General features: G+C 45.3%; 1 protein-coding gene across 4 annotated transcripts; it reads left to right on the top strand.

The window, feature by feature from the left end:
* The first annotated feature begins 3,585 nt into the window (after positions 1–3,585).
* On the top strand, positions 3,586–16,359 carry ASB8 (ankyrin repeat and SOCS box containing 8). Of its 4 annotated transcripts, none has more exons than XM_088448099.1 (4): positions 3,586–3,662; positions 14,020–14,142; positions 14,619–14,723; positions 15,339–16,359. In XM_088448099.1, exons 2-4 carry the CDS (start codon positions 14,038–14,040, stop codon positions 15,969–15,971), a joined length of 843 nt encoding a protein of 280 aa, XP_088304225.1. In that variant the 5' UTR covers positions 3,586–3,662; positions 14,020–14,037; the 3' UTR covers positions 15,972–16,359. The 4 variants fall into 4 exon arrangements, with proteins under 4 accessions (XP_088304225.1, XP_088304224.1, XP_088304226.1 ...); XM_088448098.1 differs by having other exon boundaries at positions 3,610–3,727; XM_088448100.1 differs by lacking the exon at positions 3,586–3,662 and adding an exon at positions 3,885–3,966.
* Positions 16,360–25,918: the final 9,559 nt, after the last annotated feature.

Genomic DNA, 25,918 nt, shown 5'->3' with positions numbered 1-25,918 from the left:
CCTGCAGGGGACCCACTTGGACCATCTGCAGGTGCTGCCACATATTTTGGGGTGGCCCCATAGCCATGCAGGTGACTCTCTCCGTAGAGTCCACCTGATCCTCCCCACACTCCATTGGACTGACTGGAGTAGGAACAATCTCTTTGGGCTCACCTCCCCGGGTCAGGCAAGCAAGCCGGGCTCCAGCACTTGGATATGGGGCACGAGTCTGGGGTGCTTGGGGTGTGGGACAGTTCATCCTCAGATGTCCGATTTTCCCACAGTCATAACACCTTGTCCAGTCAGGGCCCCGGTGGTCTCTGATGATTTGCAGGGACAGGGCAGGGCGGTTGCTGGCCAAGAGCACCCGGGTTGGAGGATGCCCGCTGTGGGGGGTGATGAGCAGAAGAGGGGTGTTCCCCTGGTTGTACAGTCCATTGGGGTCGGCTGCTAGTCGGGCGCTTCTGCCCTTGTGGCCGAATTGCCACATATTTGTCCGCTAACTGGGCCGCCATCTTCAAGCTTAGTGGCTCCCGGTCTAGCACCCACTCCTTCACCTCTGGGGCGCACCTGCGGTAGAACTGCTCTTGGCATAGCAGATCAATCAGTGTGTCCCAGGTAGGGGCACCAGATCCCTTCACCCACTTCACCACGTACTGCCTCAGCTGGGTGACGAACTGCTCATGGGTGCTGGCAGGGTTCTTGGGCAAGTCCCGGAACTTTTTCCTGTAGGACTCAGGAGTGACAAAGTATCGCTGTAGGAGGGCCCTTACGACTTCGTCATAGTCACCGCAGTCCTCGGTGGCCACTCCTCGAAAGGCCTACAGGGCCTCTCCGTGCAGTGTGGGCACCAGGTGTCTGACACACTCCTGCTTGGGTAAATCGTGTAGTTTATAAGTCCTTTCAAATACTTGCAAATGTCCATCAATGTCCCCATTGCTGTCTGCAAACTTGGCAAACTGTATACGATCTGATCCCGGTACAGCAGTCTGCAACGGTTCTTGGGGTACCACGGCCCATGGTGCCCGCTCGTCATGCCACATCCGAATGATTAGCAGACGCTCCTGCTCCGTTGCCTTTTCTCCCAATTCCGCTAGTCGCTCCGCTAGGGAATCCATTCTGTCCCCCCGGGGACGTTGGGGTCCCTGCCATGCTGGGGAATGCTGAGAAACATAACTGCTGTGAGAGGGGGCAGGACTTGTTGCTCTCACCACGTTCTGAGGGGCGTCCATTGTTACGCTGGCCGCACTTTCCACCTCCCTCTGATGCAACTCCATTCCGCTGTTATCAGTCATCCTGCGCGTTCTCCTGAACTGCAGTTACTCCTCTCCTGAGTAACTCGGCTTCTCTCGTCGGGTGACCGAAAAGCCGCCTGGGATTATCCCACCGCTATACCTCCTGTTTGGTGTCGGCTGTATCCTCCTAATCCCTCGCAATGGACCAGGTCTGCACGGTAGCTTGGCAGAGGGCTTGAACTTGGAGACACGGAGCTCTTTCCCAGAACAGCAGGAGAACGGAATAGCGTTTTGGCGCAATTCTGTTGGTCGCAGGATTGAGTCAATTGAAGTAAAGGCAAATGGTGTTTATTTGCTCAATGTCTTAAAGAAGACCTTCCCTTCCGTCTGAAGGGGAATATCACACAGAAATCAAACAGCATTTCTCCACAAAGGATTTTCAAAGATGTACCACATACAGGAATCTTATCAGCAGCTCTTCTCCTCAAAGAAGTTACAGGGTTGTACACAAACAGAGGCACACAGGCCCTGTATATATAGTCAGAACACACTATAGCATGGTGACATCCACCCACAGTTGGTCTTGTAACCCAATCAGACCATCTATCCCAAAAGTAATTACAACTCACATTCCACAGGAACTGGTCATTTACTTTCATCCTTTGATACATTTATCACACAGTGACAAAATATCTATGTAGGATGACCAGCAATAGTATTCGCTTTGGTCTTCCTGCAATAATCATGGAAAAAAAACACTTCTCTCCCCCAGCCTTCTAAAACAAAACAACTTATACATTCCTTATAAGTGCATTTTTTCTACAAAATATACATTTAAACCATATAGTGTATAGCCTATTAAATATACGTTGCTTTATGCACTAATGCATTGCAGATCAGCTGCAGTGCATTACAGCAATACATATATACTTTAATACAGTTTATTATAAACCATGTGCAGTGTGCTTTTACACTGTCCTTTTAAAAATGGTGCAATGGCATGAGGGTTAATCCCCTCAAGCCTTGGCAGCCATTTTAATAACGTGTGGTCGGCCTCCGGCCACAACTGTCTTCTTTTTTTTTTGTTAAACAAAACACCACAGGGTTTATTTTCGGGGTAGGTCTTATTTTAATTAACATTGACAGCAGTGCCCCTTATGCAGGCCCCCTTGTAGAAGTGCCCCTTATGCAGGCCCCCCCCTTGCAGGCCCCCTTGTAGCAGTGTCCCTTATGCAGCCTCCCTTGTACGGTAGCAGTGCCGCTTATGCAGCCTCCCCCTGTAGCAGTGTCCCTTATGCAGCCTCCCTTGTACGGTAGCAGTGCCGCTTATGCAGCCCCCCCCCTGTAGCAGTGTCCCTTATGCAGCCTCCCTTATTGCATTGCAAGCCCCCCTGTAATTGATCCCCCAGCCACCAGTAAAGTACTTACTTGACTCGCCGCCGTCCGGGATGTCCCTCTCACTTGCGCGCTGACTGGATCTAACATGATCCAGCAGGCGTGGCTGCACAGGATCCTCAGCGCACGGGTGACGTCATGACATCACCCGCGCACTGCATGACTGGGAACGCTGGGCTCTGAAGTATTCCCAGCTCAAAATGGGATCTTGGTAGGTCTTATTTTCGGGGTAGGGCTTAATTTAGACCGGGTTACAAAAGTAAGGGTAGGGCTTATTTTCGGGGTAGGTCTTATTATCGGGGAAACACGGTAGCATGGGATAGCTGTGTATGCGCATTACAGCCTTTCCAGCTGTGTTAAGCAAATAGCGAACGAACAAATGGTACAAAGTTACTGCCAGGACTGCCTCCTACTGAGCCACTGTACCGGCATGACTGTATATGTTAATCATTGTGTTATCTCTGCAAATAACAGCGGTAATAGATGTTAATTAACGGCCAAAAACATACAGCCATAAATAAATAGGCCTCTAGCCCTTTGTCAGACACACATCATACAGACTGATGTGAGTGCCGTATGCGACAGAAAAGAACAGACTTCTAATTCTAATGCATTTTTAATAATTACATTTATTTTGCAGAACTTTAATGCTAATCTGCTTACAGCCCTGAAACAAGAAACAATACACAGCATTGCAGTAGAAGTTGCACAGGACAACAGAAGTGATCATGTGCAGCTGGTCAGCTCATAGTGTGAGGAACAAATCTGCTGCATAATCTGGGAAAATGACCAAATGGTAACTTTAAGCCTCCTCCCTTGACTGATGACTATGAAACTGGATACTAATGTATAATATATAATGCCAGCTTCCTAAAAGAAAAAAATAATCAGTTGCCAATACCAAGCATGGCGGCATACGGTGCCCCACATTGATCAAAACAGTATGAACACTTCAGCGTGACGCCTTTATCAACGCGTCAAACTTCCAAGTACAGTACTGCATGCCGGCGGCGTTATCGATTGGTGGATTCTGCCGTCAGTCTAATTTTGCAGGTTTGTGATTGGTTGGACATGTGTATAGCGCTGCAGTAGTGGTGAAGACTACTAGGCTAGCCTGGGTGAGTATGAATATATGCTGGCTGTAGTAATAGGGAGTATTATAGGGATTTCTCTTCATCCGTAGCCTGTGCCCTGGACTGTGGGGTGGTATTCTAGCCCTGGAATCGGTATAGCCCTGGTTATAACGTATAACGGAGGATGAGGATATCAGTATGATGTGCCATCAGCATTATTATAGTGATCCCAATAAGGCACCATTCAACCCCTCCTGAATCCTTATTACATTTATATTCCTTTGGTATGGTCACTGCTAGATTAGTATTCCTTCTAGCACATGCATTTTTTTATTACATTAATATGATTAATACAGTATTAGAGTTTTTATTATCACTTGTGAAAGTTATATATTACTACAGCGCAGGCTTTTTATCATGCCACCTGGCATTGCAGCAATACAATAGTCCAGGGATTGTGCCCACTGGTCACGTCACATGCGGACGAGCGATCTATTGCTACAGAGATGGTGAACAGTATGGCGTGGCTGGAAATCTATTAAAATGCTGAATACCCAAATGCACAGGAGATCAAGAAGTAGGGAGCCAAGACTTTGGGCTGGGGCTGAGTTAGCCACAATTACAGCCCAAATCGCAGGCGTAAAGTGCGTTCTCTAACCAAAAACACAATTGCAGGCATATGCAAAGGTGCAGCTATTGAAATATATTTGCAGGTCTGCACCTGTAGCATATGCGCCAAGTGATATCCTCATAGGTCACATACACTTATGCCGCGTACACACTAGACGATAAAAGTTAACAATATCGTTCAGCGATATAACGTCTAGTGTGTATGGTCCGAACGACCAACGATGCGCGCACCCGCGGGACGATAACAGTGTGCTGTCGTCCGAACATGCAGGTCAATTTGACGATATCGTCAGTAACTGCCTGTTCGGTGATCTGGCAGGATGACTTCACTGGACGATAACTTAAGCAATATCGTGTAATGTGTATGCACTATGAGGGGAATTCAATATGAAACGTAAACTTCGCTGTCGAAGTTTATGTTTCATATCGGAGATTTTACCTGCGTTAAAGTATCGGGCGCGCGCCCGCTTATCCCTGTATTCAATATGAAATTAACGAAAACGGGAGCCTGCGAAGTGGGATTTGCGTAAAGTTACGAATTTTTCCTTAAAAAAATTGTAGGACCCCCCCTAAAGTTTTAAAAACATGGGGGATCACTATGGGTACCCCCGTTTTAGCCTTTAAATGAAAGTCGGGGATTTAAATAGCCGCAGCAGGTGTTTTTTCCCGACATTGAAGAAGTGATGCAGAAGAGCACTTAGGTTATTTTTTTTAAGTGGTCCCATCAAATTGGGGGTACATGAAAATGGGTACTAGCATATTTTTAAGTCCCTAAAGTAAGTTTTTAAAAATTCTGCAATTGTGCACCTGCCGCTATAAATCTATTCTAGAAAACACCTGCCGCATACTTGCAGAATAGCCCTGAACCTATTTCCCTATTGTTTAACAATTTTTTCCCATTTTTTTTTTTCACCCCAATTTTTAATTTAATTTTTTGGGGTGTCCCTATTTTTTTAAAAAAACTTTTTTTGACACAGTTCTTTTTTAAATGTCATTCCCAGGGGTGCAGGCTATTTTTGTTTAAGCCTGCACCCCTAAACCCCAATTCTGCACTTTTTTTCGACACCTATTCAATGGTGAAAAGTTATCCCCGTTTTTTATCAAAGACTTTTCAAACCTGCGAAAAGTCTTTGAAATTGAATACGGTGTAAAACTAAAACCTGCGATAATGACGTCATAAGTGCGATATTAACGCAAAAACGATGTTTTCGCTCCCATATTGAATACCCCTAAAAGTCATTTGGCCGGCAGTTCAAGGGCAAACACTGACAATATTGCTCATGGAGCATATCTTCTACTGCGTATGAGCCATTACACCCGTAGAGTAATGTATACCCAAGCAAGGAAGAAAGCCTCTATCTGCACCAGTGGTGCATCTGCAATCTGCCAATCAGAATTGGTCACTAGTGCTGGCTTCTCTTATCAACATCTTTGTGCATTGTTCTCAATCAGCTGCAAATGATACAGCTTGGACAGGCGTTTATGTATCTCAAATGCCCTGACTGTTCTCGGCCTAGATTAGTTCCCCGTAACCAGCCCCACCTGCCCAGGCGCAAGTGGATGTTTCAGATTAACTCAAATCTGCATGCAGGTGTGTACAACCCGTTCTCTGGGTGAGTTCCAATCAATAGTCCTACAATAAAAAGGTTGACAGGGTCTAGGTAGACACCAACTGGTAGACAGGAAATAGGTCGACAGGTACAAAAGGTCACCATTGGAATGGTCGACATGTTTTTTGTGTTTTTGTTAGGGTTAGGCCAGTGGTTCCCAAACTTTTTTGAATCACGGCGCCCTATAGTATCAGCATTGTTTTCATGGCAAATTTTCTATTGAGAGATTCAGAAAAAAAATGTAGTAAAGTGCAGTAAATTGTGCTTACCTGTCATCATTAGGGTCAGTTATGTGGTGGTGGACAGCTTTGTGCTTCTGATTGTCCACATATTTACATTACATTGTCCCTAAATAATTTGATTTGTTGCTGGACCACCAACCTGAGGCACCCCTGCAAGTGTCCAGAGGCACCTCAGGGTGCCACGGCATACAGTTTGGGAACCACTTTTTTGCAGTCACCAACTCGACCGACGATGCACGTTCCCGCATGAACAATAACGCTATCAATGGTCTTTCATGCATGCAGGCCAACTTGGTCGATTTTGTAAAGATTTGCTGTATAAAGATAGCTTCACTGATATACAGTCAGGTGCATAAATATTGGGACATTGACAGAATTTTCATATTTTGGACTCTATTCACCACCACAATGGCTTTGGAAAGAAACAAACAAGATGTGATTTAACTGCAGACTTTCAGATTTAATTTGAGGGTAATTAAATCCAAATCAGGTAAACGGTGTAGGAATTACAACGGTTTCTATATGTGCCTCCCACTTTTTAAGGGGCCAAAAGTAAATGGGACAAACTAAACAATCCTAAATCTAACTTTCACTTTTTAATACTTTGTTGCAAATCCTTTGCAGGCAATTACAGCCTGAAGTCTGGAACACATAGACATCACCAGACGCTGGGTTTCATCCCTGGTGATGCTCTGCCAGGCCTCTACTGCAAATGTCTTCAGTTCCTGCTTGTTCTTGGGGCATTTTCCCTTCAGTTTTGTCTTCATCAAGTGAAATGCATGTTCAATCGGATTCAGGTCAGGGGATTGACTTGGCCATTGCATAACATTCCACTTTTTAGCCTTAAAAAACTCTTTGGTTGCTTTTGCAGTATGCATCAGTGTGTACAACCAAGGTCTATCATAGATATCTATCAGTGTGTACAACCAAGGTCTATCATAGATATCTATCAGTCTGTACAACCAATGTCTATCATAGATATCTATCAGTGTGTACAACCAAGGTCTATCCTAGATATCTATCAGTGTGTACAACCAAGGTCTATCCTAGATATCTATCAGTGTGTACAACCAATGTCTATCCTAGATATCTATCAGTGTGTACAACCAAGGTCTATCATAGATATCTATCAGTGTGTACAACCAAAATCGTGTGACCTGCACTACAGAAAGTTGGAGAGAAATCTATCAACGATATCTATGGTTGTTCAAGTTGTTCCGTGTGTATGCAGTATTAGTATCATGCAATATTGTTCGTCATTCGTCGATTGCAAAAATCTGTCACGTACATGACAGATATCTGCCACAGCAGCCCCAGGAATTTTCAAAAGATAAATCTTTTGTCTTTCAGAAAGATCTGCTAATGGTTAGGCCCCTTTAGGGTTAAGCTGCATACACACGTAAAGATTTTCTGTCCAACCATCCAACTAGTTGATTGGTTGGAATGAAAATCTGGTAATGTATGGGAGTAACTGATGATCAGCAATTTGCTCCTAGATGCCAGAAACCAGATGAAAATGGACGTCAGACAAGTTTGTTAAATGTTTGATCTAAACAATTTGTTCAAACAACAGTTTTTGTCCATTTTCCAGCATTTGGGAGCAAATTGCCTATTGTCATTTGCTTTCATACCTTACCAGATTTTCATTCCAACCAATCAACTAGTTGGATGGTTGGACAGAAAATCTTTACGTGTGTACCCAGCTTAAGGCACTAGGAGGGACAGTTAGGGTAATGCTGCATACACACGGAACAACTTGAATAACCATAGATATCGTTGATAGATTTCCCTCCAACTATCTGTAGTGCAGGTCACACGATTTTGGTTGTACACACTGATAGATATCAATGATAGATATCTATTATAGATATATCAGTGAAGCTATCTTTTTACAGGCAAATCTTTATAAAATCGTCCAAGTTGGCCTGCATGCATTAAAGACCATAGATATCATTGTTCATGCGGGAACGCGCATCGTTGGTAGTTGTCAGGTTGGTGACTGCCAAAAAGTGAACGATATGGTTAAAATCGCTCATAAATCCCCCTTGTTATATTTTTCCCCTTTCTCTTTTTTTTCTGTACCCTTCCTTTTTTTATGTCTTTACAAAAACAAAATTGAAAAATCAATAAAAATTATTGTTTTAAAAAAAAAAAAAATCGCTCATAAAAGTCGTACTGTGTGTACGTACCATTAGGCACTAGGAGAGACAGGGTTTGGCACTAGGAGGGAGGGTTAACGTTAGGCACTTACACCAAAAGTTATGCTGCATACACACGGGACGATTTTCCTTAACGATATCGTTGAACGATCGATCAACGATGCGCATTCCCGCATGGACGATAAAGATATCTTTCATCGTCCATGCATGCAGGCCAGCTTGGACGATATCGTCAATTTTCCCTGTTCAGAGATGTGGCAGGATGACTCACTGAAATATATCTTTGAAAGATCTTTGAACGATCTGTGAACGATATCTTGGAAAGATATCTTTCAAGTCGTTGTTGGTACAGATCGCACAATGTGTATACACCTTTAAGGAGCATACACACTAGATGATATGCTCCCTGAGCGATATCGTGCAGTGTGTCCCTGGCAGGGTGTGCTCAATGTCGTTCATGACATTGAGCACACCCGCTGAACGATATCATTAATGATATCGTTCAGCGCCGGGCTCTCTCCCCCATTCCCCAACATGCAGCAACCTGACAATATCATCAGGTTGGCCTGCATGTTTGCCCGATGAATGATAAAGACGATAGACCTGCAGGAACGTGCATCGTTCGTCGTTCATAGTTATCGTTCATCATTTAGGTAAAAAAAAATGGACGATAAAGTTAACAATACCGTTATAGTTCAGACGTCCACTTTAATCACCCAGTGTGTATGCGCCATTAGAGTTGGGCACTAGGAGGGAGGGTTACAGTTAGGCACTTACACCAACAGGGTTAGGCACTTACTGAAGGGTTAAGCACCAGGAGGGAGGGTTAAGGTTAGGGTTAGAAAAAAAATGTGTTGACCATTTTTGTGTTGAATATTCAAGTGTCGAGCTTTTGACCATGTCGACCTTTTGTACCCATCGATCTTCATCCATGTTGACCTTTTATGTGTCAATCTTTTGTACCTGTCGATCTATTGCCTGTCTATCAGTTGTTGTCAATCTTTTGACTATCTAATTACTGTAGATCTTTTCATCCGTCTGGGCACTGCAGATATATATAAAAATCAAGATGCACAGTCAGATGATTCCATGCAGAGTATTCTATTAAAGCAGAGATGGGCAATGTGGCTTGTCAGCTGTCATTGAACTACAAATCCCAGTTTCCCTGCAAGGTCTCTTGACCGCTGCAACCTGTAGTCCCACGGGAACTATACTGATAACCGATGTTAAGTAGCATGTTATGGAGTAAATAATGATTAATGGCATAGGGGAATACTAAAAATACGATAATTAACACAGGAGATATCACTGATGATGTTACTATATGCCACTCTCAGGTGGCGTACAGCGGGTTATACTTACCTGTGTAAGCGTGGGCAGGTCCTCCTCGGCTCCCTCCGTCGCTCCCTGGACCCTCCTCCGGCTCCGGCTGCTGCTCTGACTGTTATTCTTCCGGCAGAACACAGTAAAGTTTAAAAAATAAATAACTAAGTCTTCAGACGAGAGGTTGGGGTCCGTGGCTGCTGCCAGGTAGGTGGGAGAGGAGGGGGAGGTTGCGGGTGGCGGACGAATACAGAATTACCGCAGCTATAATCAGTGCTGCACATGCACCGCTTTAGTGAACGTAACGGCTCATGCGCAGCACTGATTACAGCTGCGGTAAGTTAGGAGCAGAGAGGGAAAAGTATTTATTTTCTGAAAAGCTGTCATCGCAAAAATGAGAGCTTTTCGGAGTAGATACTTATGGAGAGGAGGAATGATGAATTCCTCCGGTAATTAAGTAGGACTCTAAACCTAATTACCTCCATCGATTTTTAAGGCAGCACAGACGGTGTAATGGTTAGCATTATTACCTCACAGCACTGAGGTCATGGGTTCGATTCCCATTGTATATTCTCCCTGTGCTATGTGTGGGTTTCCACCGGGTACTCCGGTTTCCTCCCACATTCCAAAAATATACTGGTAGGTTAATTGGCTTCCGACACAAATTAAGCCTGGTGTGTGTGTGTGAGCATGTGATAGGGAATATAGATTGTAAGCTCCATTGGGGCAGGGACAGATGTGAATGGCTAAACTATTCTCTGTAAAGCGCTGCGGAATATGTGTGCGCTATATAAATGACTGGTAATAATAATAAGTAATGATGAATAGGCCCCATAGTAATTTTTTTCATGCCATGCACTGTGCAACTCTCACCACCTGGTGGCACTGCTGGTTTTCACCAATACATATTACATTACATAGAGGTGACTGTTGCATTTTAGTTAATGAACAATGATTGCTGCGTAAAGAGACAAACCATTCATCTTCTACATAGCACCTGTCATTCTATAAGTATACGCCTGTTTTGCACTGAAAGCATTTTGTTTTTGGATAATACTTATAGATATCTACAGAAAATTGGACTTACGCTCTAACCTTTCACTGATATTAAAATAATTGGGCTAAATGTAATATTACCAGTTATTTATATAGCGCACACATAGGACTCATTCAGACACGCTCGCAAGCGGGTCGATGGTGGGGCACTGCGCACGCGCAAGCCCTGTAGCGAGTGAGAAATTCACTCGCTCCTGGGGCTCACTACAAACGGGGCGGTTGTCGATGTTGATCGACAGCTCGCCCCGTCTTTTAGGCGGGGAGGGGGGTGGCTGACCAAACGGAGGCGTTCCTGAAGGAACGCCTGCTGTTTGTGGGCGGCCCTACTGACATTACCAGTGATATCAGTAGTGAGCTTCCTGCTCTATTTGAGCAGGAAGCTCACTGGGGCTTGCGGCAGACGAGACCCTACCACAAGGGTCTAGTCGCAAGACCGATGGTCGCGATAATCGTGACCATCACCTGGCCACTCGCAAAAGCTGTGGGTGGTCACCCACAGCTTAGCGAATGGCCAGGAGGCCGGGTTAAAAAAAAAAGCGTCCGCCCTTTTTGCCAGCGCCTCTGAATGAGGTCCATATTCTGCAGCGCTTTACAGAGAATATTTGGCCATTCACCTCAGTCCCTGCCCCAGTGGAGCTTACAATCTATGGCCCTCATTCAGAGCTGTACGCTCTGAGCAGAGCGCACGCTCTGAATGAGGGCCGTCCTCCATAACTATGGAGCGTCCTCCTGGACACTCGTATAGCTGTGGGTCACCACCCACAGCCTATACGAGCGTGCAGTTTGATGGCCGCGATGGTCTTGACCATCGCGACCATCGAAACTGCGAGCCGGAGCCTGCGGTTGAGGTTTTCAACCGCAAGGCCCGGAGTGATTTTGGCTCTATCAGCCTAGTGATGTCAGTGGGCCGGCTTCTGACGGTAGGCGTTCCCTTAGGAACGCCCCCGTCAGGGAGGCCCGCCCCCGGCATGCCCACCAAAGGGGGCGTGCTGTCAATCAACATCGACAGCACGCCCCCTTTGATCAGACACAACGAGCGAAGGAAAGTCCTTCGCTCGTCGCGTCTGGCGCATGCGCACGACGGAGCTCCCTCCGTCGTGCGCATGCTCAGTGCAGAACATCGACCCACTTGCGAGCGGACAGCCGCTCGCGAGTGGGTCTGAATCAGGCCCTATGTTCCCTATCACATGCGCACACACATTCACACTAGGGTCAATTTTTTGTTGGGAGCCAATTAACCTACCAGTATATTTTTGGGGTGTGGGAGGAAACCCACGCAAGCACAGGGAGAATATACAAACTCCACACAGTTAGGGCCGTAATGGGAATCAAACCCACGACCTCATTGCTGTGAGCCACTGCGAGCCGGCAGCACCAGTTCGCAGTCTATTACATTTAGGGGCATATGTATCAAAGCTTGATGTGTGATAAAATTGTGAAATTATATCACCAACCAATCAGCTCCTAACTATCATTTCTTAAGCACAGCCTGCAAAATGTAAGTTAGAAGCTGATTGGTTGGTGATATAATTTCACAATTTGATCACACATCAAGCTTTGATACATATGCCCCTTAGCCCCTTGTCTTTGTATCTTGTGAACAATACTGGAAACTGACTTATGTTGATGCGTCAAAGATAGTGCTGAAGCTGTGTAGTGAAATATATTGCCAGCATTGACCAAATGTAATCAGGCTATTGTCATGCCCTTACCTGCATGTGTTATATGAGTGGGTTGTTCCTGACAGAAATGTATGACCGGCTTTCCTCTCTCTCACCATGATTGCCTGTCGTTTTCTGTTTGTGAACCTGAAGCTTTGTAATTATTCTCAGTTCTCCAATTGGGGGAAACGGGGAAAAATGTGGTATAGACAGTGCGGACAGATACAAGATAGAGTATGGACAATATCATATCAATTCTGAATGGTATATACAATGTTACATATTTTACGCCTATGGAATGTCTTTAAAAACAGTGGGCCTGATTCAGAGCCGCTCGTAAGCGTCCGCACGCTCGCTCTGAGCGATGGTTGCACAACTGCGTCTGGTTCGCAATGCGCATGCGCAAACCAGTCATTGCGGTCGGAAATCGTGCGCTCGTAAAACACAGGGGCTGATATTTTGAGTGACAGAATGTGCCGTTTGTGGGTGGTAACGGGGGAAGATGCTTGAAAACGGGGGAGTGGTTGTGCGAACGCAGGCGTGCCCAACGGTCAAAGGGCGTTTAAGGGGAGGGCATAATTAGCAAAGGAGCGTCATCGACCACGTCACTTGGTTGTCTTTTAGCCTGAACTGCTCGCAGTGATTGTGGGAAGTAATTCCTACCTCAAGCGCTGCGAGCAGTTGATATGCCATTCGATGTTACCGATTAATCTAATAAAAACAGGAGATGAAGTGATTTGCGAACGGCAAGGGGTGTCTTGAAAAAATAGCGACCGCATTTAGCGGACACTCGCACAGACATAGAGGTGTCCTCACACCGCAAAGAGCGAGAGCTCAATTTAAATATCCGGCCCCTTTTTGAGAGCGAGCGGCCGCAAATAGTGTCCGGGTCTGAATCAGGCCCAGTGTCTGGATGGGGGTGCCCAGCAGTACACGTGTAATAGCCCTGGATGGTTGGCTCTCTCCATTGCCAGTGTGCCATCTGCTTTATGTCCTACTAAATAATAGTGCCGATGTTCTCACAGTGTGTTACTCACGCTCCAAGTGCAAATCACAGCTAAAGTTACGCTCTCCTGTCATCCATCTGACAGGTTCTAGCTGCTGCATGTTAGTATATTGCTCCAAGTCCTGTTATGCACTGCGGGACTAACCGTTTGCAGCCAATCCCCTGGCAATAAACTGGTTAAAGTCTCCCCATATATTTGCATTGTGTGAGGATTTGGCAAAGCCCCCACTTCAGCTAGGAGGGAGCCTGATCCGACCCCATCCCCCCCGCCTCCGTTCCTTTGGCTGCTGAATATTTCATCCCATCTGAGGAGGAATTAATGGAAAGAGATGCTCTCTTCTCTTCATCCATTAAAGCAGCCCTAGGAGGCATCGCCTTGGTTGGTCTCATGTGCCCACTGAGTGCCAGAGGCAGGGAACCTCCCTGAGGGTGAGTGGAGAGAGGGAAGAGCACCTCAGCTGCCCCCATGGGGAGGTGGAATGGGGAGACTAGGCCAGGCTGATGAACATCTTTCCACAGGAGCGCGCAGTATATACTCTCAATGTGTTTATACCTGGTATACTGGATTACTCTCTATATAGTATACCTATGCCTATATTCACTATCATTTCATGCTTATGCTTTCATATAATATATTTCCTATTCCTTAGGTTGCAGATCTCCCCACAATGCTGCACAGGCACAGACAGTGTTCTCTATCAGAGAGATTGATCCGTACAATTTCCTCCATCCGATCTCTGCCCGGAGACACTGTGGAGTCTCTTATTCGCAAGGTAAGTGGACTGAGGAGGGTGGTGTACGCTTTTAGGGGGGAGTTTTAGGAAAAGCTGGCGCTGTAACACATAGCAACCAGTCCGACACTTAAGGGGGGTATCCACTAGACGATTAAGATGAACGGATTGAGCGATAACGATAAAATCGTTTGAACATCGTTTGAAAATTTGGTCTTTTAGACATCTTTTAATCATCTATCATCGTTCAAACATGCTGGTCAACCTGACGATATCGTCAGGTTCAGCATGTTTGCAGATGATTGACATATCGTTCAGTGTGGGCACCCTGCAGTGTAGTGAACGACTGAACGATACCGTAATCGTTCAGTCTTTTCACTGTCGGGTAGTGGATACCCGCCTTTAATTTCCTAAGCTGCCCTGCAATCTGATCGGGTGCTATGGGCTGCAGCACATTTCATGGATGTACCCTAAGGGTCCTTACTGTAGTCCTGACCTGTTGCGTTTTCTGCCCGCAGGGAGCTGACGTAAACGGTCCTCACGACACCCTGATGCCGCTGCACAGCGCCTGCATGGTGTGTGACGCAGACTGCGTGGAGCTGCTGTTGGAGAGCGGAGCTCATGTCAGTACAATAATCTGCTCCTGTGTATGGTCTCTTCATCTGTCCGTGCTCTATAATACCCTTTCTCTGCCTGTGTTTCTCACACACCCTTTCTCCTGTTCCTAATTGCACATGTCTAGGCCTTTCTTAGCCCGGCAACTTAACAGACAGACAGAATGACAACTTTTAGATTGTTACAAGTTACAGACAGGGAATTTTTTTGCAATAAATATCAAAAGTATAAAATTGATTGGTAGTGTTCATTGTAGCACCCTGCACCTGTCACAACCTGTGCAGTTCCTCTTTCCTGCCTTGGATGTGTCGCTCTCTGCTCTGGTGCTTCTAGCACGCTCTGGTCTGTACCTCAGCAGTTGGTTGCATCAGCTGAGTGTGCTAGTAGCACCAGAGCAGACAGTGACACCCCAGGCAGGAAAGAGGAACTGCACGTGTTGTGACAGGCGCAGGGTGCTAGAATGAACACTAGATTGGTATACTAATATAGGCTATGCAACACGCACACACTATATATCAATGTGCAAGCTCCAGGGAAGGCGGTTAGTTTATCATAGACGCACATCTGTATTGTCTTTTCCATGGCCTCTTCCAGTGGATCACGCTGTTCTCTCTCTCCTACAGGTAAACTCTCTAGATGGGTACCAGCGCACGGCCCTGCACTACGCAGCAGAGAAGGACGAGACGTGCGTGGAGATTCTCCTGGAATACAGCGCTGACCCCAATGCCCCAGATGGGAATCAGGACACGCCCTTGCACTGGGCTGCTTTCAAAAATATGGACGGCTGTGTGCAGGCGCTACTGGAGGGCGGCGCTAAGGTGAATGCCAGAGACTACAACCAGGACACACCACTGAGCTGGGCTGTTATGAAAGGCAACCTAGAGAGCGTGCGGTTGCTCCTGGACTACGGGGCCCTGCCGGACACTACCAACCTCAAAGGTCAGTACCCGGCTGGGCGACTCGTGGCTCTTATGGGTCGTGGCCTGGGCGGTAAGAGGGAGGAGGAATGCCTTGCACTGCTGCACAGAGCTTGTGGGAAGCTCCGGTTTAGAAGAGAGGGCGGGGTACCTCCCGAAGCTACACGCGATGCCCAGCTGTGCCAGCGTCTTGCCAAACTCATCTCTGACCCCGGCACCTTGAAAGCTTTGGCAAGGAGAGTGGTGAGGAGCAGCCTTGGTGAATGTCTGTTGTCTCACGTGGTACCTGAGCTGCCTATTCCTAAACCTATACAGGCCTATGTCCTACTTATAGAATGAGTACTTTGGATTGTCATGGGACAGAGCTGATGGACATGGGGGCCTCATTCATGACCGATGGAAGAACGTTGATATCCCTTAAGATGTGGCTAAATATTTAAGATGTTTACTCTAGATCTTATAGAGTACATCAAGGGAAGACTGGCAACTTACCACCTGGAGTGCCTCCCTGGATGACCACGGTGAAGGGAACCCAGAGGGAAAAGGATGAAGTAACCTAGTGCTAGGAACAGATCTGTAGAAGCAGGATTGGTCCATAGAGAATGCTGTTATCACATTGACCAGGTGCTCCTTGCACTACACAGCCTCCTGTGCCAAGGTCACAGTCCTGGAATAGGGTATTGATTAACATTTGATAAATTCCTCCGTTTACATTCTTTTCTGTTACATCCACATTAAAAACTGTGACATGTACATAACGGGTCTGATTTCTAGCTAAGGGGTCTGGGGATACATTTGGGCTGACCGCATCATACAAGTAGAACATTTTATTATCTCTTTATTGACCCCGTCTAGGAAGAGCAGTAAACGGGACATTGTCTGGTGCCTCCTTTTTCTCCTGCTCCTCAGACGATTGACAGCAGAAGCTCTGTATTATACAGTAAGTGCGATTCCAGAGAGGCTGACTAGCTCTTCCGTGAGCCAGTGCCCTTTGGATTGGCAGGTAGATTAAGCACAGGCTTTATTATGATCCTATACATAAAATGAGTGGTCCACAAGCGCAAAGTTCCTCTAACACTTCCGGTCCTGATAATCCTCTTGTCTGGAATTCCTCACCGTCTCAGAAAGAGAAAAGAGATGATGAAATAATCTATTATGTTCACATATCCTTCTACAATATTCAATTTATGGAGGTGTTCTTCCCTTTGAAAACTCACCTCACACCAATGAGATGAGTGTCTATAAAGGTTTCTTTTATATCCCTTCCGGTCTGATCAGCATAGGTATTAGCCACATACATCAAGACCCCTCTTATATAAAAGCTTACCTGGGAACAGGTATCGACGTTCACATAAGGGTATCTTTAATATCCTCTCAAGAAGCTACTTGTTAGTTCACCATATGGGAGCATAAATGGTATCCAGAAGGCTATTTTTTTCAATAAAAAAGTGATATTTATTCCAATTTAACAATACAACATAGTCCAACAGTAGATAAAAAAAAACATCCAATATATTGATATAGCAGCATCCAAAAAAAATGATAATCCACTATAATGGAAAATATTCCTTCCCCCTGGAAACCTATCTGCAGATAAGAGTTAGGACAAACAGTGCCACCCTCTCACCCGGTCTGAGAAGAGGTAAAGTTGTCCAAGGTAGATGTAAAAAACCAAAATCCTTCCACTGCATCCAGGTCTCCTGCTTTACACCAACGCGTTTCTGACTAAGGTCCTTCCTCAGGGTGTAAAGCAGGAGACCTGGATGCAGTGGAAGGATTTTGGTTTTTTACATCTACCTTGGACAACTTTACCTCTTCTCAGACCAGGTGAGAGGGTGGCACTGTTTGTCCTAACTCTTATCTGCAGATAGGTTTCCAGGGGGAAGGAATATTTTCCATTATAGTGGATTATCATTTTTTTGGGATGCTGCTATATCAATATATTGGATGTTTTTTTTTTATCTACTGTTGGACTATGTTGTATTGTTAAACTGGAATAAATATCACTTTTTTATTGAAAAAAATACCCTTCTGGATACCATTTATGCTCCCATATGGTGAACTAACAAGTAGCTTCTTGAGTGGATATTAAAGATACCCTTATGTGAACGTCGATACCTGTTCCCAGGTAAGCTTTTATATAAGAGGGGTCTTGATGTATGTGGCTAATACCTATGCTGATCAGACCGGAAGGGATATAAAAGAAACCTTTATAGGCACTCATCTCATTGGTGTGAGGTAAGTTTTCAAAGGGAAGAACACCTCCATAAATTGAATATTGTAGAAGGATATGTGAACATAATAGATTATTTCATCCTCTCTTTTCTCTTTCTGAGACGGTGAGGAATTCCAGACAAGAGGATTATCAGGACCGGAAGTGTTAGAGGAACTTTGCGCTTGTGGACCACTCATTTTATGTATATGTACTTTCAAGGATTGGTGACCTAGAGTGTGGACTGAGCAGCAGTTCAGGGGCGCTGGTGGCTACAACGTATCTTGTCTATCTATTTATTATGATCCTGTAGTGTTAAATCTAGCACCCTGTACCTGTCGCAACCCATGCAGTTCCTCTCTCCTGTCTGGGGTGTCGCTCTCTGCTCTGGTGCTTCTAGCACACTCTGGTTTGTATCACATCATTTTGTTGCATCAGCGGAGTGTGCTAGAAGCACCAGAGCAGGGAACGACGCCCCAGGCCGGAAAGAGGAACTAAAAATATATAACAGGGAGCGCTGCTGATTGGTTAAATTACTTACACATTGTTCAAGCAATTCTAAGATATTTTATTAATACATAAAAGCTATGGCTATAAGTTCTCAAAAGTTGACAATATAATGAGATATACCCCTAAAAATTACCACAAACATACATACAATATTGGCTCAATCAGGTTAGCATAATACATATACACCTGAACTGCTAATTGTTCCTGTAACCAAACAACCAATATAATAGCTATCGATTAATTGTGAAAAGCTCCAAAAGGGATATTAGTAAATACGCATACAGGCTTTAATTGCTAGTGCATATGTCTCCTTATTTGACTGAAGAAACACACAATAACATCTCCACCAGCCTAATGACTAGGTGACCACTCGTCGTGGATTAATTCTTTTTTGAACAGACAAAACTTGTTCAGTACTCCAGTTTAGGAAATTTTATATAAAAAAAAATATATATATATAAAGATATTAGCGTTCCCGCTAGGAGTACAGAAAGCGCCCTGCCCTCACAGCCTGCGGGTGCCGTCTTCACCCGCGGGTGGGGAAATGTGCAGTGACCCGGTCATCGCCGGTGAATAGATGCCGGGCGCACTCCCTGTCAGCAGCGCTTGGGGGCTTCTCGGCGTGTCTGTAAGTGCCGGGCACTCCCCCAAGAGTGACGCGGCTTATATACACAACCCCTTTCAGTGACACGCCCCCTTTTCGGAAAAGTGCCTTCACTAGCTCTGGCGCCCTGCCTGCCGCCGGTGCTAGAGTGAATACTAATGTATGTATGTGTATGTATGTATGTATGTATGTATATATATATATATATATATAATGTATTCGTGCTTTTCTGCTGCTCTTTGTATAAGAGATAGTGATCCTTCTTCTCCCTTGTAATGCACTTGTTAACCGGGGAGTCACAAATAGATTTGTGACTCCCCGGTTAACAAGTGCATTACAAGGGAGAAGAAGGCCGATGGATATGCGATTGTCTGTTTCTTCAGTCTAATAAGGAGACATATGCACTAGCAATTAAAGCCTGTATGCGTATTTACTAATATCCCTTTAGAGAAGTGTGGAGCTTTTCCCAATTAATCGGTAGCTATTATATTGGTTGTTTGGTTACAGGAACAATTAGCAGTTCAGGTGTATATGTATTATGCTAACCTGATTGAGCCAATATTGTAGGTATGTTTGTAGTATTTTTTTATTGGTAATTTTTAGGAGTATATCTCATTATATTGTCAACTTTTGATAATTTATGGCCATATTTTTTATGTATTAATAAAATATCTTACAATTGCTTGAACAATGTGTAAGTAATTTGACCAATCAGCAGCGCTCCCTGTTATATATATTTTTTCGGTTCTTTGATTCTGTGTAATTAATAATTGGTTCAAGTGAATATTGTTGTGAGTTAAGGTTCGTATCCGCTACGCGACCTTACTGGGCGATTGCACGATTACGACATCGTAATCGTGCAATCGCTAATTAATCAGCTGCAAATCGGACATTTAAATGTCAAAAATGACCAGCGATGCGAGTGCCTGCTGGTCGTTTTTTACATCTATCATCGCCCGTACATGCTGGTCAACCTGACGATCACATCAGGTTCAGCATATACGGAGATGATGGATGTGCCTACACTGAACGACTGAACGTTCAGTGTAGGCACATCACAGACTGTGAAACGACAGCACGATTACAGTGTCGTAATCATGCTCTCGTTTTTTCCGTCTATTAAGGGATACGCACCTTTATTCTAGGCGCCAGGCTGTCTTTTTTTTTTTTGATTTATAGGAAAGAGGAACTGCACGGATTGTGACAGGTGCTAGAATGAATACTAAGGGGTCTATTTACTAAGCAGTGTTAGGAGTGAAAAGTGATAAGGTGCCAGCCAATCAGCTCCCAACTGTCATCTCACAGGCTGTGTTTGAAAAATGACAGTTGGGAGCTGATTGGCTGGCACCTTATCACTTTCTTATCACTTTTCACTCTGTCTCCTAAGTCATGTGTGTCATCTCTATCTTTGTTGCCACATACTGGTGGCACGGCCATAAGTAGCAGCCCAACGTCTGTTCAGCTTCACATTTACCAGCTCTTATCCACATGTACTTTCAACAGCAATGCCAGTCCTACCAGGTCTGGAGATGGGCAGGATAATCCAGTGTTTCCAAGGCAGGTCCATCTTACTGTGGTCACGTCTGTAACAGAAGTAGGGAGAGAGATCCCTATTATCACCTACCTGTGCTTTGAGCTATAACCTGAAGAAAGATAGGGCGGTGATACAGCATGAGCCAGTATAACAGCTGGTATACAGATGATAAAGATCTACTCATATATCTAGAATGACATGAAGACTTTCCAAGATCCCAAATCAGCATTATTTACCAATAAAGCTTCATTAGTATTTAAGTCTATCAGCACCTTACAGTTCACCGCGTAGTTGAGAATTTACATTGGATCCTATACAACTGATAGTACAGTGAAGGTCGATTGTCATTCTAGATGTGTGGCCGCTTACCTTTGTGTTGCTCTTACATTAAGGCAGTTTGTGTACTTGCACCATAGTGCATCTCCTTTCTGTTACCACGCCTGAGAATCGGCTAAAAGATTCTGGGGCCTATTCATCAACACTAAAATAACGTTTTTAAGGACATTTTTCTTAAATAACGTTATTTTGGTATTCATGTAGCCACTTAGCACAGGAGATATCACAGATATCTTCTTGCTAAGTTCCCCTGTGTTAATTTCCACACTCCCCATACATTAGTACATTAGTATTAGTACATTAGTATGGGGATGTGGAAATTATGGTATTCATCAAATTCCGAAAATTATCAATTTTCGGAATTTGATGCAGTTACTATTCGCCACTGTGAGGTGGCGAATAACAGGTGAAACTTACCTGTATCCACGTGTGCAGGTCCCCCGACGAGTCCCTCCGGCGCTCTGCTCCGTCCTCAGGCTCCGGAGGCTGCTCGGACATGTGTGCTCCCCAGCAGAGCACAAGAAAGTTTAGACCAAAAAAAAAAAGTTTTTATTTTTTTTTCTAATCTGTCATGTGGTCTGCTGGGAAACCACATGACAGACCAGCAGGACGGAGCCGGAGGCTGCTGCGCGGACAGGTAAGTTGGGGGGGGGGGGAAGGTGAGCGGAGGGGGGAGGGATCGGGGGGGTACGAAACTTAACGCATCTGTAGGCAGTGCTGCGCATGCGCTGGTTTTACAGATGTAACAGCGCATGCGCAGCACTGTTTCCAGATGCGATAAGGTAGTGTAGGCAGGGAAAAGTATCTATTTCCCGAAAAGCTGTCATCGCAAAAATGACAGCTTTTCGGAATAGATACTTATGGAGAGGTGGAATGATGAATTCCACCTATAATTAGCTAGAACTCCATGAGAGTTCTAAAGCTAATTATCTCCAGGGAAGTTTTACGTTTAATGAATAGGCCCCTCTGCCATCTACAGTGTGAAGTTGTTACTGTAATTGGAACCCCGGGGTGACCTCAGTATGAGTTCAATGGCAATAAGCATTCATCATGAGCTGTGCTAGTCCTGGTTCTCTAGTGCCCAACTGTTATATGAGTGGCCTGACTCAAGTTGTATTAAAGTCTAATGCCACGTTATGGAGCCTGCAGGCAATTGACTCGGCAGAAGCTTCAAGACAGGAAAGTGCTATATACGCTTTCCTAGAGAATGTATATTAGCAGCAACAAAGAAAAAGTTGATAAAGTTCGTACTATGGCCCTCATTCAGAGCCACTCGCTATTTGCGGCCGTTCGGGGGTGGCTATTCAAATGAACCGTTCGCTGTTTGCGGTCTGTTCACGCCTCTAGGTCTGAACGAGCGAACAAAACTTGCGTTCGTTTTTTGGAAAAATACGCCCCCTGGCCGCTCGCATCCTACGTCATGTCCGCTATTTATTAGATTAATCGAGTACATCGAACAGGGTATGAGCTGCTCGCTATTCTTGTGGTTGGTTTTTGCTACCACAATTTTGCGAGCAGTTCTGGCTTTAAATTAACCCAGTGAGGTGGTCAATGACGCTGCTGTATTAAATATGCACACCCATAAAACGCCCGTTTTGACCTTTAAGCACGCCTGCGATCGGATCTCCACTCCCCGTTTTCAAGCACCTTCCCCTGTTACCACCCACATACGCCTCATTCTGTCACTCAAAATAGCAGGCATTCGCTATTTTGCGAGCACACGATTTTCGGACGCACTGAGTGGTTCGCACATGCGTATTTCGATCCATACGCATGCGCAGTTGGGCAAACATCGCTCGGAGCGAACGAGCAGCCACTTGCGTCCGGCTCTGAATCAGGGCCTATATCTGTGGAAAATATATATATTTTTTATTTTAAACAATATACATTTAAATAATTTTTATTTTACTTTGTTCTGAAATTCTACACTCTGCTGAGCTCCTGCTTGTCCCTTTTCCTTTGTATTGTGCTGTCATTTATTTTAATAATCCATTTCTTTAATATCACCTAGTTGTGTTCACAACCCAGCGCAGTTCCTCTTTCCTGCCTGCGGTGTCGCTCCCTGCTCTGGTGCTTCTAGCACACTCTGGTCTGTATCTCAGCAGTTTGTTTGCAATTGCTGAGTGTGCTAGAAGCGCCAGAGCAGAGAGCGACACCCCAGGCAGGAAAGAGGAACTGCAGGTGTTGTGAAAGGTGCAGGGTGCTAAAATGAACACTTAACTAGGAATGTGCCACAGTTCCGTCTTGAAGTGACTCAGCTGTGCAGCCTAAGCGCTGATGCAGAGTGAGTGCTACGCCAGTCGTGGTAACGCATCTTGCATCATTTTGCTGTGTGTGTGCTCAAAAAGCCATCGCACGCATATGTGCCATCGCAGACCTGCCGGCATCTCACTTATGCCCGTCTCCGCCTGGAGTGGCAGGACAAAGGAGTAAAGGGCTATTCTAGAATAGTCTGAGCACGGTAAGGTGGCATTAATGCAAATTCAGCTCATGCAGACCTGCAGCAACACCTGTTAGGAGGCCTGTCTTTGCATCTGCTTGTAGGCAGGTGCAGATATAGGCCGATGATAATGTAAATTCAGTGCTTATGCTGGCGATACTGATGTGCGCGTGTGTGTGTATATAGCTTTGTGTGTTGGGAGATTGTTAGGCGCGTTTTTTTATTTATAGTGATTTACACCCATATTGCCCATAACTGCATCAGGCCCTATGCTGTCATTGTATATAAATACATGCATCTAATCCGACTGAGACGGCCCCGAAGACCAGCACAAATTAAGTTGCTGCTTGGAGCTGAAAGGGTTAAAGCATTTGAGACAATAACAGATTGTCCCTACGGGTAATGGCCCAGCGTTCTCTCATTTTATCACAATATTCCACCCTCTACATTGACCTTTACAGAGATTCCTTTCAGCCAAGAGGATCAGCTTGTCATTCATTCTGTACCCACTTGCTCGGTCAGACATATTGTCATCCAGCCCAGGAGAGGTTAAACCAGCTAGAGGCTGGGAACGTGGACAGGGGGGGGGGGGGGAAGAGGAACTTGTACAGTGCACAGAGTATACAGTGTAAGTAGCAAGGAGATGTATGAAGACAACTTTTTTTTTTTTGTGTGTCCTTCAATGAAACAAACAAAAAAAAAACAAATGGTAATAATACATTTGGACATGAGCCAGGGATAGGTGCACTGATCCGAGCGCAACAATTACTTTTTCATAACGATGGGAAAACGATAGTTTGTGACTTAAACATAACTCACCTGTGACCTAGTCAGATTACTATCAGTCAGTATCTAGCACATCGAGCCTAGGGGTCTGGCAGAGAAGGGATATCTGCAATGGGTCATTAATCTCTTCCCTCGGTGACCATCAGGTCTCTCCGCTGCCCTGTCCCTGCCAGAACCAGTATTCTGCACCAGCCGGGATTCAGTCCCGGGTCACATGTATGGGAGACTCGCACCTTCCTTCATATCCTTCTAGTGAATCTGTGGCTGCTGCACGGACAGTAACCTTTGATTATGTTGCCGACAGCCAGTATAGATTTACCAAAGCTCTGGAACTGAGGACATTATTCAGCATGGATCGCAAATGCAGCCGCGTACGCAGAGTGGCCGATTGTTGCGTACTGCCTATGCACTGCACGTTCACGGCGATCGCACTGCGATTACAAATGCACTATGGAATCCCATCGCAGAGTGAGTGACAGGCTGTGAGCGTTTGGGGGTGGTGACGGTGGAGTGGTTGCTGATATGCTGGCGTGCCTGTCCGTTGGAACGCCGTTGCTTGGGCGTGCATAAATTAGCCCCTGCGAAGGCCTACGCAGCTTGTGTACTCACTGCGTGCGATGAGACTTACAATTTCTGAGACAGGTCAGAGCAGCTGTAATGGTGTGTGACGGGCCGATGTTACCGATCTATACGCAGGTCTGCGAGGTATTACGGATGTTGGAAGGCAGTAGTTGGCGTCTATGTTGGCAGATATTAGCATATTTTCCCAGCTTCATTGCGTGCGATTCCGCAGTTGCGATCCGTGCTGAATTAGCCCCTTAATCATTACTCTGTTGCTCACCGAGAGTTTGAGATTGTTTTATTGTACAGACGGGCTGGTTCCTGAGTCAGGCGGATCTGTGTGCACGGGCGCAAACGGTGACGCTTTTGCATATAGCATATGACAATCTGAGTCGAATAGGACTAGGGCGCATCTGTCCATGAAATTGGGATTTTTATCGGGACGGCAACAATGCGAGCGCACCGAACCGCCATGACTTGTGGGGGTGTTGTGGGTGTATAGCACAAGCTATAACGGGAAAGAAAGCCTGTTTCTGATGGCTGGGGCAAGGGCCGATACTTATGACGACCGTTCCGGCGGTTGGTGTAAGATCACTGGGCGGCACTGGCTTCCCGCTTGCAGACTCACAATCAATCATGTGTTACAATAGGGTATTGGGATATCTGGGAATGACGGGACTACAAAAGAACCAGGAAGAACAGCCGACCACCGGCTTCTGCATTACTATATACACTGTACAACTTGGGTGTGGTGTAAAAGGTCGACAATATATAGATCGATACCAAATGGCCAACAGGTACAAAAGGTCAGCAACACTTTTTTTTTTTTTTTGTAATTTAAGCCTAAACCTAACCCTCCCCCAAGTGCCTAAACCCTCTGGCAGCCTAAACCCTAACCTTAAAAATGTTGAAAGAAAAACAAAATATCATCTGTCGACCTTTATGTATGTCAACTTTTTAAATTACCTTGGTGACCTTTTGTGCCTTGGTGACCTTTTGTCTTTCGACCCTTCATCCAGATACCGTACAACTTCTCTCTAACCATTTATCATATGCAACAAGTTTTAAAACTCTTTGCGTGTGATAAAACTCCTCTTTGCGTATGATAAAACTCCTCCTTGCGTATGATTAAACTCCTTGCGTATGATAAAACTCCTCCTTGTTTTTGATAGGACTCCTCCTTGCGTGTGATAAGACTCCTCCTTGCGTGTGATAAGACTCCTCCTTGCGTGTGATAAGACTCCACCTTGCGTGTGATAAGACTCCTCCTTGCGTGTGATAAGACTCCACCTTGCGTGTGATA

Source organism: Taudactylus pleione, unplaced genomic scaffold (assembly GCF_031769625.1).
Source record: "Taudactylus pleione unplaced genomic scaffold, aTauple2 ptg000451l, whole genome shotgun sequence".
NCBI classification, from domain to species: Eukaryota; Metazoa; Chordata; class Amphibia; order Anura; family Myobatrachidae; genus Taudactylus; species Taudactylus pleione.
The sequence above is the reverse complement of the archived record's forward strand: the minus strand, read 5'-3'. Positions and strand labels throughout refer to the sequence as shown.